The following is a 16,266-nucleotide window of genomic DNA, read 5'->3' on the forward strand; positions in this document are numbered from 1 at the left end:
GCATCAAATCATCAGGTTTGAGAAACTGCAACCAGCAAATGTTGAACATTTAAAAACTGAACAGTTTTCTTTTACCAAATAGTAGCAGATAAATTTTCCACAACTAGACACTGCCTTTTTTTTAAGGACCACAAGACAAAAATGTTGGGCACTACTGGTTTGATATTTAAAAAGGTGCCATATTTATAACCTTATCATATGCTCAATGTGCAATCAGAAAGGTAACTAGTAAACACACCTATGAAATGAATGAATGAATCTATCTATCTATCTATCTATCTATCTATCTATCTATCTATCTATCTATCTATCTATCTATCTATCTATCTATCTATCTATCTATCTATCTATCTACATTGTAAAGACTAACTACATGGTGGGTTGTTCAGCTAATTGTGATCTGCTACATTATTACCAAACAGGTACATTTTCATGACCTGCATAGGCTACTTTGAATGGCACAACTGTATTCCACGTTTTCCCCCAGAGCTGTTATCTGTAGCATGTGCTTCATGCAGCTGGTAATGACTGACAGTTTTTCCTTCGAACGATGAAGCCTATTAGAGCCTTATTAGACACAGGAGCTTATTACTTAACCTGCACATGTAATAGGGCAGACCTGTACCACCACCTTCACACTAACTCACCTTCAAACTAATTGGCACCGATTGGGAGTGGTTTTGGGGGGTGGGGATGGGGGTGGGGGTGTAGAGGGACTTTGCTGTGAGCCAGTGGCTGATTGAAGACAGGTGTGTTTGAGTGTGCCTCCACTCTGTGGTCTACTTATGGTACATGCAGACTTTTGGCCTTGAAGTGTGTGTAGTCCATGGTGATGGCTCTGAGAGGACTGCCATCAACTAACGTTCAAAAGTTGTGAATGGAGTGTGGGGTAGCAACCAAGCTGCGATGCAGCTGACCTCTGGCCCACACACGCAATGGCTGTATTTGCATTCATTGCAAATGCCTCTGCAAGGCCACCAACACAAAACTCCTCACAATTAGTGCTGCAAGCCTTGGAGCACTGCTTTGCAGTGGGAGTGCTCTCCATGGAAATGCTAACTTTGTGTTTGAGTTGAATGGAGTTAATACACGATTGAAAAATAATTGAAGTAAATGGGAAGGTGGGTTATAATCTCATGGCCAATTACTGATGCTATGCCATGTTTTTCTTCCCGCAACATAAATATCATATTAAGAACAACCTCACATTTTCCAGCTTTATTGTGACTTAGTTGCACATGTATGAAGCATGTTCTGACATTCAGAGCTAAAAGATAGAGCAAAATATAAATATACAGTTTACAAAGCAGCAGCACATTATACATACATGGTGGTCAGACTTTGGCTGATCATGTGTTTATGAGCAGTGTAGGCAAGAAGAATGACATCTTGTCCATTAAATAACATATTATAACATATTATATAACATATAAATTACAGTATTAAAAAAATGATTAAGAAGCACACTGTAACCAAGCTAATAGTGGGATGTCCACTGTAAGACCAATAGGAAGAGATAATGCTACAGTAACTTTCAGCAGTAAGCTTATATAGAGGATATATTTTCTTATTCTTAAAAATGATCACAAAAATGGACGTGGTTAATTGCTGATCTTTGAGAGCAAGCAAACTAGCTGAGTTAAGAGACCAAGGATAAGGCACACAAAACAAGGCACAAAAACACATCCGCTATAACTACTGTATCTTTATCAGATCTAGGCAGATAATATATTTATGGTAAGCTCTATATTAAGAAAAACACTTTGGTTCTATTAAATCTGGTTGATTCGACTCCTTTAAAAGCTACAATAATTCAGGAAACCAAGGCAGTAAATCAGTCACAAGATGACAAAGATGAAAAATACAGCACAACAAACAGTGGTTCAAAGCATGTGAAATGAAATAAATTGACTGTTTACTATCAAAAACATTCCTTATCTGTGTACATTCACATTAGTCGTCATAATGAACTGATTCATTCAAGAACACGGCCTACCAGGAAAGAATCAGTGCAGCCGATATCAAACATATAAAGCTGAAAAGCCCACGCATTGCTATTTAAAAATAACTGCTCAACATCACGATTTCAGGTTGTCTATTATCAATCAACATTTACAGTACACAATACAAAAACAAAACCGAACTTTTGCTGAGAGTAAACCTAATTTTCACGAGGATAAGCTCACAAATGCTTGGCTACGGAGCTGAAAAGATGACGTGTTGAGCAGTGAGATTTACAGCGTAAACGTTAGATTGAAAATAAAATAAGAAAACACTGAAAGCCCTGCTGTGTGGTTACAGTATGTTATTGTCATGTCGGCTGTTGCCTTGGAGCCCTCTGCCCAGTGTTCACATGTATCGGTAGTTTGAGACAAGGCGAGAACATGCCAGGTCGACAATACTATTTACAATTGTTGACATCTCCTGGATGTGACGCAGCTGTTCAAAGGTGTGGAGCAGTGTCAGATGTAATAACAGTTTCACAAAGGTTCGGCTTTAAACAACAGCGGATGCAGATGTTTTCGAAGCCTCGTCAAAGTCAACCATCTTGTCAATGAGGAAAACAACGTTGATTCAGTATCTTCTTGCAGTGAATTACAGAGGATGATCCCTGAGAGGTTATTAAGTATCCTACATGGGTTTACTGCCAAAGCGAGACCCTTCAAAGGCTATGTACAAATTTACAGTACAGCTAGGCACCAAACTACAATTCACTTAAAACGCAGTTCTTGTAAAACAACACTAATGCTGCGGGCTGTTCCTGAAACTAATTCAGGGACAATTATCATTTTTTTTATTCTGTGCACAAAATATCAGTTGATCACTTGACAATTTACAGATCAGGTTAACAAAATGCAAATATAGCTACACAACAAAATACTTTTGGTTTGCCTTGTTTGACATCTTCCATCATCTCTTCATTGTTGATATACACTATGTGATAAATACACTGAGCTTCAATTTCCTCAGAAGCTCATAAATTATGAACACTATACAATGACTCAGGATCTAACTGGCCGGTGATTCAAGAGGCATCTTTGAACTTTAATCATCACTATGTCATCGGTGTTTAATCTAAACTTCACCTTAAAGGATGTCCCGTGATAAGACCAAACCCAACAATGTGTTATTCCGTCACTAATTACTTCCCTATATCCCTACCCTGGCTGTGGCACACTGGTTCCTAAAGAGGATGTAAACAGGTCACAAACATATAGTTTAATTTTCCAAAAAGGCTCAGTAGTTTTCTAAAAATGATGGGGACTGTTTTTTTTTTTTTTAACGATACATAAACAGGAGTCAATTAGGCCTATGCATTTGTTTGGGGACTATTTTCAGTGGTTGATTCATACACATTTGGTGATGCAGTGAGAATTTACAGGAGGATAAAGTCAAAAATAATGACAGTGCTTGTTTATGACATGTGACGTGATGAAGGAACACGTCGCCTGGTGCAACAATGTGCCTCATTGATGTGTTTTTCATAGTTTTTTAACAACAGTGGAGGAATAAAATATATCAGGGTATAGTAGAATCTATCCTTTGTTGGTTTTGGTCTGTACATGAGATTTGCTGTCAATAAGAAAAATGTAGAATATCCTTTAATGCAACATGCTTTTGAATTCTCTGGCCAGCAATTATGGATAAGTACATAGAAACTAGCCCTCTCCGTTAGATGGCAGTGGTAATTTGAGTCAATCCCAGGTCATTGGAGTCCTCCCAGCCCTGACAGGGCAAAGAGGACATGTCCATGGCTAGTCATACAGGCCTGGCCTGCCTTACATCTCCCCGAGCTTCAGTGGGACACGAGTGGTCCCGCAGGGTGCTCCTCACCCGGCTCACCCCCTGGCAGTCCCCGTGTCCTTTGGCACCGGGGCAGCAGAAGTCCCTGAAGCACCTCTTGAAGTTCTCATCCAGGAAGGCGTAGAGGATGGGGTTGAGGCTGCTGTTGGTGTAACCCAGCGCCACGCAGAAGAAGTAGGCGGCCATGACGGCGGTGGTCTCAGGAACGTTGGCCGACAGCGCCTTGACCAGGATGAAGATGTGGATGGGTGTCCAGCACACCACGAACACGGCGACCACCACCAGCACCAGGCGCGTGATTCGGCGGAGGTTGCGGTCCTTCTCGCGTGAGCCCGACAGGAGGCGCACGCTCTTCAGCCGCATGACCATCAGTGTGTAGCAGACGGTGATGATGATTACTGGTGCCACAAAGGCGAAGATGAAGACACAGATCTTCATCAGCGTGTCCCAGTAGGTGTAAGGCTCTGGGAACTGTAGAGCACACTCTGTAGTCCCTGTAGTCATTTACAGGAAAACAGAGTTAGAGGAAGAGATTTGACCAGTCGAATATAGAGATACAGCCATTTTTAAGATCATTGAAGGTATTACAATTCATCCTCTGGGGAACGTGAATGTCTGAACTAAATTTCATGGCAACCCAAGAAGTAGCAGAGACATTTCTCTAAAAACCTAAATAAGCCAACCTCATGATGGAACTTGGAAATGTCAGGGGGATCACATCCTCTGGGGAACATGAATGTCTGTGTTAAATTTCACGACAATCCATCCATTTATTGTTGGGATAGTTCAGTCTGAAGCGAAATGGTGGACCAAGAGACAGACTGATTGACACTAACAACCACAGAGCCACATCTCTAGCATAACTACAAATTTTAATGTCACATCCCACGATGCAGTAAGGTCATCACCATAGAAAGGTAAAGGGCAGAATCCAATTCATCAGCTAGTCTAATAGCTCTGGGTAAAGTGGACTGCGCTTTATTGAATGGAGGCTCATTGTGAACATGAACAATTTATTAGACTGTGGCTGAAGAAAAAAAAATTAATCTTTCAAGCTCCATTCTGTCAGGGAAGACCCATTATGGCTGTCATAGCTTCATCTAGTCAAGTAGCTGTAATGCAGGCTCTCATCTAACCTACAAAAAATTCTCTTCATTGAAACTGATGGGTGCTTCCTGCAGCTAATTGAGATAATTCAGGGCAAGGATGTTGCAGTGCAGTGGGGCTTCAAATTTGAAATTGCTTACAAGAGTCCCTTTGCAGCTGATAGAAGGAGTGAAGTCACTATAGCAGAAACAGACATCTGATGAACCATATGAGGAGAAAGATGTAGACTCGTAAAAAAAAAAAAAAACCCTGTCAACCATCACAGGTGGTGAGTAACAGTGTGAAATTCAAGGTTACCGTTATTGGTTTTAGTGCTGCCAAGTATCATGGCGGGGATCCCGGCAGCAGACGACAGCACCCAGATGATCACGTTTATGATCTTGGCCTTGACTGGCGTGCGGAAATCCAGGGCCTTGACCGGGTGGCAAACGGCCACGTAGCGGTCCACGCTCATCATGGTCAAGGTGAAAATGCTGGTGAACATGTTGTAGTAATCAATGGAGATGAAGACCTTACACGCCACCTCGCCAAACGGCCAGGAGCTGAGCAGGTAGTCGGTGCTCTGGAAGGGCATGGTGGTGGTGACCAGAGCGTCGGCCACAGCCAGGTTGAAGATGTAGATGTTGGTGGCTGTTTTCATTTTGGTGTATCTGTAGTGTGGAGGTGGTGGTGGTGGTGGGGGGGGGGGGGGTGTCAGGAAAGGGTTGAATTTTTTTTACTGTATTTGTTGCTTAAATACTTTAAAAGAGAAACAAGGTTAATGAAATCATGTTTTCAGATAAGGATAAAGAGATTGCTGTCTCTCCTGAATAAACAGATTAACTTCAGCAGCCAGAACGGGCGACTGTATGCACACAAGTGTAACATGAAGAAGACTGAAGGGGCGGCATATCTCCTACTGTTTCCACTTCCATCATCTCTTGCCAAATTCACTTTTTTAAAATGTAATCTACCAAGGCTGTTTTCACATCCAACAGTTCAAATTAAAAGACCTTCATGAGAATTACACAGAACCTCACATGAAATGGAACAGATCAGCGTTGAGAGGAAATATTATATATTACATTACAATCTTTGTGACAAGAAAAAAAAAATCTCAGGGTTATGCAGATTTAAACACTTTTCCATCAAATGCAGCTACATGCAGGGGAAACACCATAAGGGGAATACACAGGCGAATTGCATTTGTTAACATGTGTTTATGTTAACAAATGTAATTCCTTTTGTAAGCTTTCCTTTTCTTCTTCTAAACAGTTCATATACATTTCCGGCCCTGCAGGGACCTGGATACACATGTTTCTAAACTTCATACATTGATGAGAACAGCTGAACAAACACCACTGTTCAAAACTGAATACGCACAAAATGTCACGCGCGCTGTTTACACGACTGACATTGCTTTTGACATACGAAAAAGCTTACAACTCACCTAATGATGACGTACATGACCAAACAATTGCCCACCAAACCCACCACAAACACCACGGAGTACACCGCGACTATGATGGGGATGATGGGCGACATGGGCTCGGGTTCATTGTCCCATGTGCCGTTGGGTGTGTAGTTGAAGATGTCCGATACGCCGGGTTGCCAGGTGAAGTTTGGGATGCACTCCTCTGGCTGGCCCGAGGGACACCTGTCCTCTTTGTAGATGTGCACCACGCTGCTCTCCATGGCGCTGAGCGCTGCCTGCACCGGCCGGGCTGCTGCTGCTGCTGCTGAGGCTGCTGGGCGTAAACTGTCCGTTCAGCTTAAACAGATATCGGTCTGGAGAGCTGAATTTCTGACGACTGCTACCAAACAACACACACACACACACACACACACACACACACACACACACACACACACACACACACACACACACACACACACACACACACGAACAGCACAGTTCTACATAAGCACTGATTGCAGCTCCAGCGCAACAGCTTCGCGCTCAAGGACAATTATGTGTGCCATCACCTTACCTGTTTTTTTTTTTTTCCTGCTTCCAAAAAGTTCAATTCAAATAAAAGCAGACTGGTGAAGGGGTGTCTGACAGGACGCACATCAGATTGAAATTCGGATGCTGGAAATATGACAAAAACTAGAGGATCTTCTGGACAGCTGTGTGGACGAGCAAGAAGATTCACTGCCTGTGCCACCGCTGCGTCCCCGAAGGTGCTCACTGGAAGCCCGACTGCTCATTCAGTGACATCAGAGGCTGAGCCAACAGATATGACAGTATCCAGCCAGCTGAAACCCGCACAAACCACAGTCATCACGGTCAGCTGGAAATAAATTGATCACATACATTTCACCTGTTATTTAGACTTTTTACCTTTTTTCTGTTTTGCATTATGTCTGGTAAAACGCATCATAAATGACCCCCCCCCCTCCCCCAGACGCCTGCTTGTTCATTCACTCATAATCACCTTAAATAAATCCCGTTTTCAGGTTTTAATCAGTTTACAAGTTGCAGGGAAACTAAAACTAGGTGCGCCACAGTGTCCACATCTTCCTGAAAATGTTTAAATTCCCATCAGTGTCTGCCATAAGATGTTCCCTAGCAACTCCTGTGAGAACTACCACTGCAATGCAAACATGCAGAGTCCTATCAGATGTTGAAGAGCCATGAAGTAAGAAGGACACTTAACAACAACCTTCACATGATTGGATCCTTGTGTGCCAGCAGCACCACATTATGAGTAATGTGTAAAATAACATGGGCAGAGAGGAGCACTGTTACAGAGAGGCTTTCTGTAAATAAAAACTACTCATTACCTCAGTAGCTTGATTTAACTCTATTAGTTTTTCTGCAAGAGGAGAAAAGTGTCATTTTCATCAGTTCCTTTCAGCTATGTGGTTTCATAAGTTTCCCTTTTTTTTCACATGCATTTTCTGTATTTCATCAGTTCATAATTTTCCCACTGCCTTGAAACATGAATCTTACTAATCATCCCCACAACAAGACAAAATGTGGCGGCGCTGAGAGCTCAGATGGAAAATAAACTCTGGCTTTAGGTAAAGAAAACACCCCCGTCGACAGAAATCACAACCAGTCCCCCCCCCCCCCCCCCCACAGACAGGACACAGATTTCAACCAGCACATAATTAAGCGGGTGCTGTTTCCTTTCCCTCATTTCATGCACTAACACCCGTTGCTTAGAGACCCATCATGGCCAGATGTTGCTTGAGTGACAAAGCCTTTTTGTAGGTGTGTTTCTATTGTTAAGGACTGTGGAGGCTTGACTCTGTGAGATGGTCTGTGGTTGTCAGTACAAATATTTGATGCAACTTCACTACTTGAACCTTGAACTGGCAGTGGTTAAAAGGTGAGTCAGATGGGGGGGGGGGGGGGGGGGGGGTTTCTGCCAGTATTTATCCTTAATCCTAATAACATGCTGCCAAAGGTCTGTTTGCGCACTGATCTGATCTGCTACTCTTCCTCTGGCACTTGAAGCAGGTTGTTTTATTTGAGTTCCAGAGGAGGAGAGCAAATGTTTGTTATAACCTTCAGCAGATGATGTCGAGAATAAATCCCTGTTTGCATTTTACTACCCTTTGTGTGATGACCTGAGGTGCTGACTGTTTATTAACATGCTTCAATTAATGGTTTCATGATGAAGACTAAGATGTTAGAGTTCCATGTTTTGAGGGAGTTATCCCAAAAATGATTGCACCAAAACAACAGGGTTTTTGAAGTGTGCCTCACCATCTGATTACTGTCTCATTTTGGTGTGTTTCATTTATCCTTTTGGATTCGAAAACCGCAACGGCTCTCCTCGAGCATTGTTAGTTCTCTGTGGAATCCCCCCCCCGAACATTCATCGCTATTATGCATCAACAAGGAAAACCTCAATTTCCCTGCAGCTTTCAGCGATAAGAGGAGCTCTCTCTCTTCCACAATAGCAAAATGTAGATTTCACACATAAGCCCTTCCCCATCCACAACGCAACTCTGATTTGATCCTGCTGCTGTTTTATTGATTTAACTTCAAAATATCTGCCTCCTCTCCCACACTCAGCCAGGCCTGTTACACAAGGAGGGAATACTTCCTGAGGAGTACAAATGTGCACAAGTTGCACCCATAAGCCTCAAGGTCATCGCACGGTTTGAGAAACTGACCGAAAAAGAAGATATCAGATTTTACTATGTGTGCGTCAGAAATAATCTAAAAATAAAAAAAAGAATGAGCAGTGAACTTGGTGTGACACGCGAGGAATGAAACAAGAAGGAAAAAGGAACAGCTTTATAGGGAATGAGATGTGAGGTCAGTTCGCTGGTGCTGTCTGTCGTCATCATGTTGTATGAAATGTTTGTTTGTCAGAGCTGTTCTATGAAAACAGCTGCAGTGACACTGGACCACAGCAGTAAAGTCGTGGGCTGTAAAAAACCAAAACAATGAGCTGAGAGATGGTAAAAGTCTTGCGTTATAATTCTCGGCGGGTTCGTCACTAAAAGCAACACTCTTTACATTATTCATAGTCATTTCACCCATTGTTCACATAAGAACATTGTCCGGTGCAGCTTTAATGCGACAGTTTGGGAAAACTCAAGAACCAGACATTCAGGTATGTTACAAAATGTGAAACTACTGTATACTGTAATATTTGGTCGCGTGCTTATCTATCTATTTGTTTGTTTATTTAGTACAGATAATACAAATAAAAGGGAGAAACAATTTGACAGATGAACAGATGAGATTTAGGGCCTCTTATTGAGGCAGGCTCGCAGCCCCCATCCCTTATCATACCACACCCATGTGTGTGAGGGGGCTGGGGGGGGGTCGAGGTCTGTTTCTGGGTCTGCATGCATTTTGTGAATTTGTGAAGTGGATGTGACAGTGTACTTTCATGATAATACTTCTACCTCTTTGACTCTCAGAGCCTATTTCCCTTTGATATGAGGTGGATGTGGTGTCAGCCTTTTGACAGAGGCACACTCTCTACAATATTCTCTCTAGTGCAGCAGGCTGAAGGTCATAAGGTGTTGATCAACTTTACATTTATTTTGGAGGCTGTTGCATGGTGTTGCAAAATACCCCACATTTATATAAATGAGAATAGACTAAACAACAGGCAGACATAATGCAACAATGATGAAGGGCTGTTGCATTAGTTTGATCTAAGTGTACCTAATAAACAGGAAACTGAGTGTACAATGTTCTGGAGCTTTCAATCATATCACATGATCTTCTTCAGCAGATGGAATTTGCGCAGATGTTATAGAATTTAGAAATTTAACGTGTGTTTATGGTATGGCACATCCTGACATTGGGGCTTGATAATCTGTTCCTATTGATGAGATGTGGCATAGTTCCTTTATTTCTATAGCTACAAATTACTCCCAAAAAAGATCCATTTGCAATCACGGTGGAGCTCGTAACAATGTCTCATTACCCCAAGATTTCCATTCATCACAGCGCTTTGTTTGAAACCTCCTGAGAGGGTGAGAACCCAAGAAAAGAGGGCTGAAATGCCCTTTATTCGTCACTGTCCAATCGAATTACCACGTTTCATCAAATGTTTAATGGACTAAGAAAGAGAAGTTTTGTTTTAAGCTTTGTGAAAATGGATTCCTAAGATAATCCAGTGTGGTTTTATAAGGTTTTATTAGTCTAAGAATTAGTTCATCTGAAATTATGTTTAAGAAAAAAATCCAACAGAGACCGTTTTACGTGTGTATTTTAAATGTGTCTGATGTTGCTCATCCTGGCATCATATCAGATCAGTATTGTGAGTTGAATACTCTGAATCCTCTCCTCATAAGATGCTCCAGCAATTTTACCAGCTCAGGAACTTGCTAAGATTTTGTAACTCTCCTGCCATGGCTCTCACAAGGCCAAGAGAAAACATCAATATTCTCAGTTAAAACAACCAAAAAGATCCAAATATTCATATCAGTATGTTTAGTCTTATGAGTCAGATGCCAATTTTGTGCATTAATATTACCCTAATTGATCCACCAATAATTGGAAACCACTGCATGAACGTCACAAACACTCGAGAAGCATACACACATTCGAGTGAAAGAAGCTTTGTATGCAGATCATATACAGGTATCCAGATGGCGTGGTCACTCCAGGTCCGCGTGACTCTGCTCTGGATGAAAATGACTTGTTTTGTGAAAATGTGATCGGCATGTGTTGTATTGTCCCTTCAGAGAATTCAGCTGTGGTTCGGCACAGGCTCGGTATTCCTGCTCTGTGGAAAACAGCTTGGAACAAAATGTTCCTGAACATTTGTTCTTAGTAGCAGCTCTAACATTTGCAAAAAAACAACACAGATGCTCTTGCAGGCCTTCTAGACAACACCCAACTTCTCCATCAGTACACGTTCTTCCTCTCACCACTTTACTCCCAGTTGGTTATTAATGTTGGACAACCTATTTAAGTTTGAAACATTCGCCTTTATCTGCACCTGAAGAGCCTGACCTGGATTTTTCTTTTTCTTTTTGGCCCGTTCCAGCCGTCAATGATAATGGTACCATTAAAGGAGCAGAATAACTCAACAGCATTCAACAGATGGAGGAGAATACTGAACATGTGCTGGTATATGTTACTTGATTTTGACTCATTTACATGCTGCATTATCACTCAACACTCTGGTCTCCGAACTTCTCATTTAAGAAGCCACTGGAGTGTGGCACATGGGATTATATGTATCCCATTTAGTAATTTAACATGCATAAAGTCAGTATAAAGTCACACATAATTTATAAATCCAGCACACTTTTTAGCAACTTTTTAATTCATTTGGAGATTTGTTTCCTTCCATCTGATGAATCTAAGGCCAATGTTCACTTTGAACTCTGTTTTGTTCTCCATCAAATCCTGACAAAAAAATAATCCGGCTCTCTAGTAGCTAAATGCTCCAGCACCTCTGAACACTTTGGAAACACGATATACTTTAATCCTTAATTAATTTTAGTGATTGCATTTAAACAGGCAGGTCACCCAGGGACTAACTTATTTAAATGGATGGTTCAGTGCAGCCTGAAACTCCAACTTAGAGTGTCTGCGAACAGCCCGGCAGGAAAAAGATTACTGTAAAACTGCACTTGGTCATAAGAGATATGAAGTCGAGCTCTGAAAGCCTTTGGGAATTGGGTAATTCCAATATCCATGTGGCACAGCTCATATCACAGCATGGAATAACACGTATCCATGGCGTAATGTTACACACAAGAGGATTATTGTCAGGCTGAGGAGTGAGGCGTAAACACTCTGGTATTTGTGATTTTCCTTCGACACAGCCTTAAATCGAGCTCCACGCTGCGTGGCTGTCGCCAGAGTCTTGTTTTGATTGTCACTATGGGAACGGACAGTCTCTGACCCATGGTTACAAGAGGAAAGGGATTTGATCGATGAAGCAAGGTAACAATACTCGTCCCTCAGTCTCAGTTCACATAAGAGAGTGCCAGGCTGAGCAGATGAAGATGCCAAATACACAACAATTTGGACGCATGAGCTGGAAATTTTGCACCTGTTAAATTACCTGAATATTTATTAAATATCCAGACATGAAACATCAGGCTGAGAGAGAGGGAACAAAGCTCAATTGAAAAGTTGAGAGAAGAAACAAGACGTGCATGGCCTCAGGGGAGTTTCATCTATAAAACAAACCTCAGAGGCTGAATGCAACACAAACAGCCAGTTTCACCCTCCGCTTTGACCCTGAACAACAAATGGGTAGCATAATATAAAATGCAATGGGGGAAGAAAAACCATCTGTTTCAGAGTCCAGAGTTCACTCAGCTGTTGCAGGTGAGCATGCACAGGGACCACAGAGTACCTGCCACTGTAAATAAGCGCTCAGAGAGCAAAGCAGGGGCCAGGCAACTGCAGCCAGAGGCAGTGAGCCTCCACATAAATATTGACTCTGTGAACATCCCAGCTCTCCAGACCTTTTTAGATGTCAAACCACGAGGGATGAGCGCATCATCAGAGTTTGCAAAGACAGAAACCTGATTTGAATGTTTGCTAACAAAGTTTAAGGACAAGTTGCAAAGTTGCATGTGCAATAGACTGTAGGTGTTCACGTTGAATTGTTTCCATTAAAGAGTAAAGAGTTCGGTAAAGAGTTCAGCTCTGTTTGGACATTGTCATTCTGAGTGAGTAGGGCTGCATGATTTCCACAGAGGACTCGGAGTCAAAATAACATGTATTTTCCTCATTGAGTTTTCACTTCAGTACTGCAGGCATCATGAAGCAGATTACCCACGGGTTTTCTGCTGCCAGTCCGGCCACGTGAGCAGCTGAGAGCAGAGCAGACACTAGCTGTTGTAAATAATAATGTGTCTAAATTAAATGTCTGCTTAGTGCAGATCTTGTAGCTTTATTTACATATTGAATATTAAAAAATAAAAGATAGGACTGAGCATTAAAGTGATCAGCTTTCAGCAGAATTATATTTGATCATAAAAACGTGTTATTATAGTCCATTATGCACAACCACTATGTTTTAATAATGAGAACATTTGACGATAAATTTAGAAAACATAATAATTGTTGTTTTTTTCATGACCATTAGATTAAAAAGTGTTAACACAAGCTGTCGCCAAGTAAAGCTGCAACTGAATGAAAGGAACCCTAATATCCCTGTTATATTATATTAGGAGCTGAGGTGCGTCTGTGGTTGTCAGGTTACACAATAATACATCCTTAATGCTGCACTGCACTCTTATAACATGGTGAGACTCACAGTAAAAAAAATAAATAAATAAAAAAAAAAAAGAAAAAAGGAAAAGTCTTGACGAAGCAAGTCATCCGGACACCTACATTACCCACAATGCAACTTCACTCGTAGTGTAGTGGCCTCAAGTTCCTACCTTCAAGCAGTAGAACAGTTGTTCACCCAAAGACCTGTAAACAGCCTCTGGTGTGTAAAATCAGTTGAGTTACTTAAATATTTCTAAATATTTAACATATTTATTTTTAAATATCTGTAAAAACGTATTAGTATATAGTATTTACTGATAATGTGTCTGTGGTAAAAGAGTATTATTTCGTAATCATGAGGCAATTCTTAGGCCAAAAGTAAGTATTTGGACTGCTTGAGAAAACAAAACATAAGAATAATTACACCCATGGCTCTCCTTTCAGATGCACTGACAGTGATGGAGCCGTATTGTTCTCCAGGGATTCATTACAGAGAAAAATGAAATGCAGCACATAAACTTGGTACAGTAGGCACAAAGAAACAGCCTTGGGTGCTGTTTCTTAATCACATTCAAAACCTAGACTCAGTCCCCTCTCAACTCCTCCTATTATAGAAGTCCAGATACATTCAAACAGTGGTGCCTTCCCCCTATAGGAGGACTCCGCCGCTGTGTAAAAATCACAAGTGATTGTTGCAGTCACTCTGTGAACTGGATGAGCTGTAATACTGAGGGGAGAGCAGTGAAAAGCATGCGCACAGTCAAGGTCAGAGGAAAACAGGTCAAACGCCTCAGATTCAATTTATATTCTGATGGGAACGCTCCACGGCGGATTCACCAACTCACATCGGCATTTGAAACTAACTGTGTAAGACTTTGACAAAATCATTTTCTTATGAGAAATTCGTCATTCATCCACAACAAATGGGTTTTGGAGATCGTAGATGGAAGCCGTGAACATTGTTTTGAGGACTTTGGCCTTTCTGTGTGATGTCTAGAGAGCAGAGCGCCGTGGTTATTGTTTCCTGCGAGATACAACTTTGTGACATCGGCTCAGCAAGTCACCTTTAATGAACAGGAAGCTTGTGTGTATTAGACCACAGTGAAAACTTAAAGGCTTAAAAGCCTCAGGCGTCTTATTGACATGAAAAAACCTTTGTGTATGTGTTATGTTATATTCCCTTAAAAAAACCTTGTATATTTCAGGAAATTGGAACGTGTTATCTGCTTTTCCTCCATCATGGAAAGACTGGACCAAGATGGCAATAATGATAAGCTGGAAAATTATTCTCAGGAATTGGAGGAAGCCTGGAGAGCAAATGGAATAAAAGTCCACATCTCTTTAGTGAAGTGCAGTCTGCACAGGTCTGGACTGTTCAGCAGAAAAGAACCAGGAAGCCGTTGCTCACTTCTATAATGAAGGCAGCGCCCAAGGGTGAACAAATCAAATTAGTTCTGGGACAATATTACGCGGCCTGATGAAACCAAAGTTTGGTCATAATTTGCAACGGTATGTGTGGTGAGATAAAAAAAAAAAAAAAAAAGGAAGGAAGGAAGAATAATTTTAAAGCAAAGCAGTGGCTCCTTCAACAAGACAACAATTCAAAGCACAAAGCAAAGTCATGTCAGGAATAGTTTAAAAAGAATAAGGTGAAAGTTTTGCCGTGGCCTTCCCAGTCTCCAGAGGTGAATATAATAGAAACCCTGTGGATATATCTGAAGAAGGCCGCACATGACAGACCTGCTAAGCCATCTGGTAAACTTGAATCAGATATGCCATGAAGAATGGGCTGAAATTACACCTGCAAAGATCCAAAGCTGCTCACAGGGAAGCCAAAGAGGTTGCAGGAGGTTATAGAAGGCAAAGGGAGGACATACAAAGTATTAGAGAACGTTTCATAAAGAGGGAAATCAAACTCTTTGAGTCATTCTAGTCATTTTTGTGACTACTGATGATGAGGGATAGTTTGTACTGACTAAACATGCATTAAATATTGTGTTGATGAAAATACATTTCTTTGTTTTACTCCTTTTGTCATTTTAAAAATTATAAAAACCTCTCTGAATCTGATGTAGTTTAGGACACCACCACCTTTAGCTACGACCCCGGTAATAATCATATTACACATTGCACAGGTTTTGCATGTGTGATTCCTTTCATTACTGTGAGAATGAAAAGGTGAGTAGAAGCACATTGTTTTGTGTTTGTATTTTCTCTCAGAATTGTTTTGTCTTCTCTGGCTTTATTTCTTACTAATCCATTTTACTCCTATTGATTCTATGTTTGATGAAATTTTTCTATTTGAAAATATGTTGAATCTTAAAATAATTTTTTTTTTTTTTTTTTTAAATGTAAAAATTAAAATTAAAATTGCAAGTCATTATCATTTCACAAGCTTTTTTTAAAAGATGAATTAAATTAGTTTTTGCCCCCTACTAGAGGGACAGTTTGAGGATTCAACTTTTTTTTTTTTTTGTCTTTCAAACAAGTAAAGGTTACATTCATCCTTAGCCTGAAGGCAGATGTAAGTAAACATAACAACAAAAAAAGACCTGTGCTGCTGTCACTGCCTGGGAGCCAATTGAATATGTTCTGATAAGAAAACTCAATAATCTTATCAAGTAAATCTAATTAAATCTCCTTGTTATTTAGCTGTTGTAACCCGAGCAACGACTGAATCCTGCCCAGGAAACGCAGACGTGTCACAGGAG

The 16,266-nt window shown here is 41.0% G+C and overlaps 1 protein-coding gene across 1 annotated transcript; it reads right to left on the reverse strand.

Moving 5' to 3' along the window:
- Positions 1-1,203: 1,203 nt before the first annotated feature.
- Positions 1,204-7,280, reverse strand: oprk1 (opioid receptor, kappa 1). Its single transcript, XM_056390375.1, has 4 exons — positions 6,882-7,280; positions 6,341-6,704; positions 5,209-5,561; positions 1,204-4,298 (listed from the first exon to the last, which is right to left on the reverse strand). The coding sequence occupies exons 2-4, from the start codon at positions 6,583-6,585 to the stop codon at positions 3,760-3,762; spliced, it is 1,137 nt and encodes a 378-aa protein (XP_056246350.1). The 5' UTR covers positions 6,586-6,704; positions 6,882-7,280; the 3' UTR covers positions 1,204-3,759.
- Positions 7,281-16,266: the final 8,986 nt, after the last annotated feature.

This window comes from Seriola aureovittata, chromosome 12 (assembly GCF_021018895.1).
Source record: "Seriola aureovittata isolate HTS-2021-v1 ecotype China chromosome 12, ASM2101889v1, whole genome shotgun sequence".
Lineage (NCBI taxonomy): Eukaryota > Metazoa > Chordata > Actinopteri > Carangiformes > Carangidae > Seriola > Seriola aureovittata.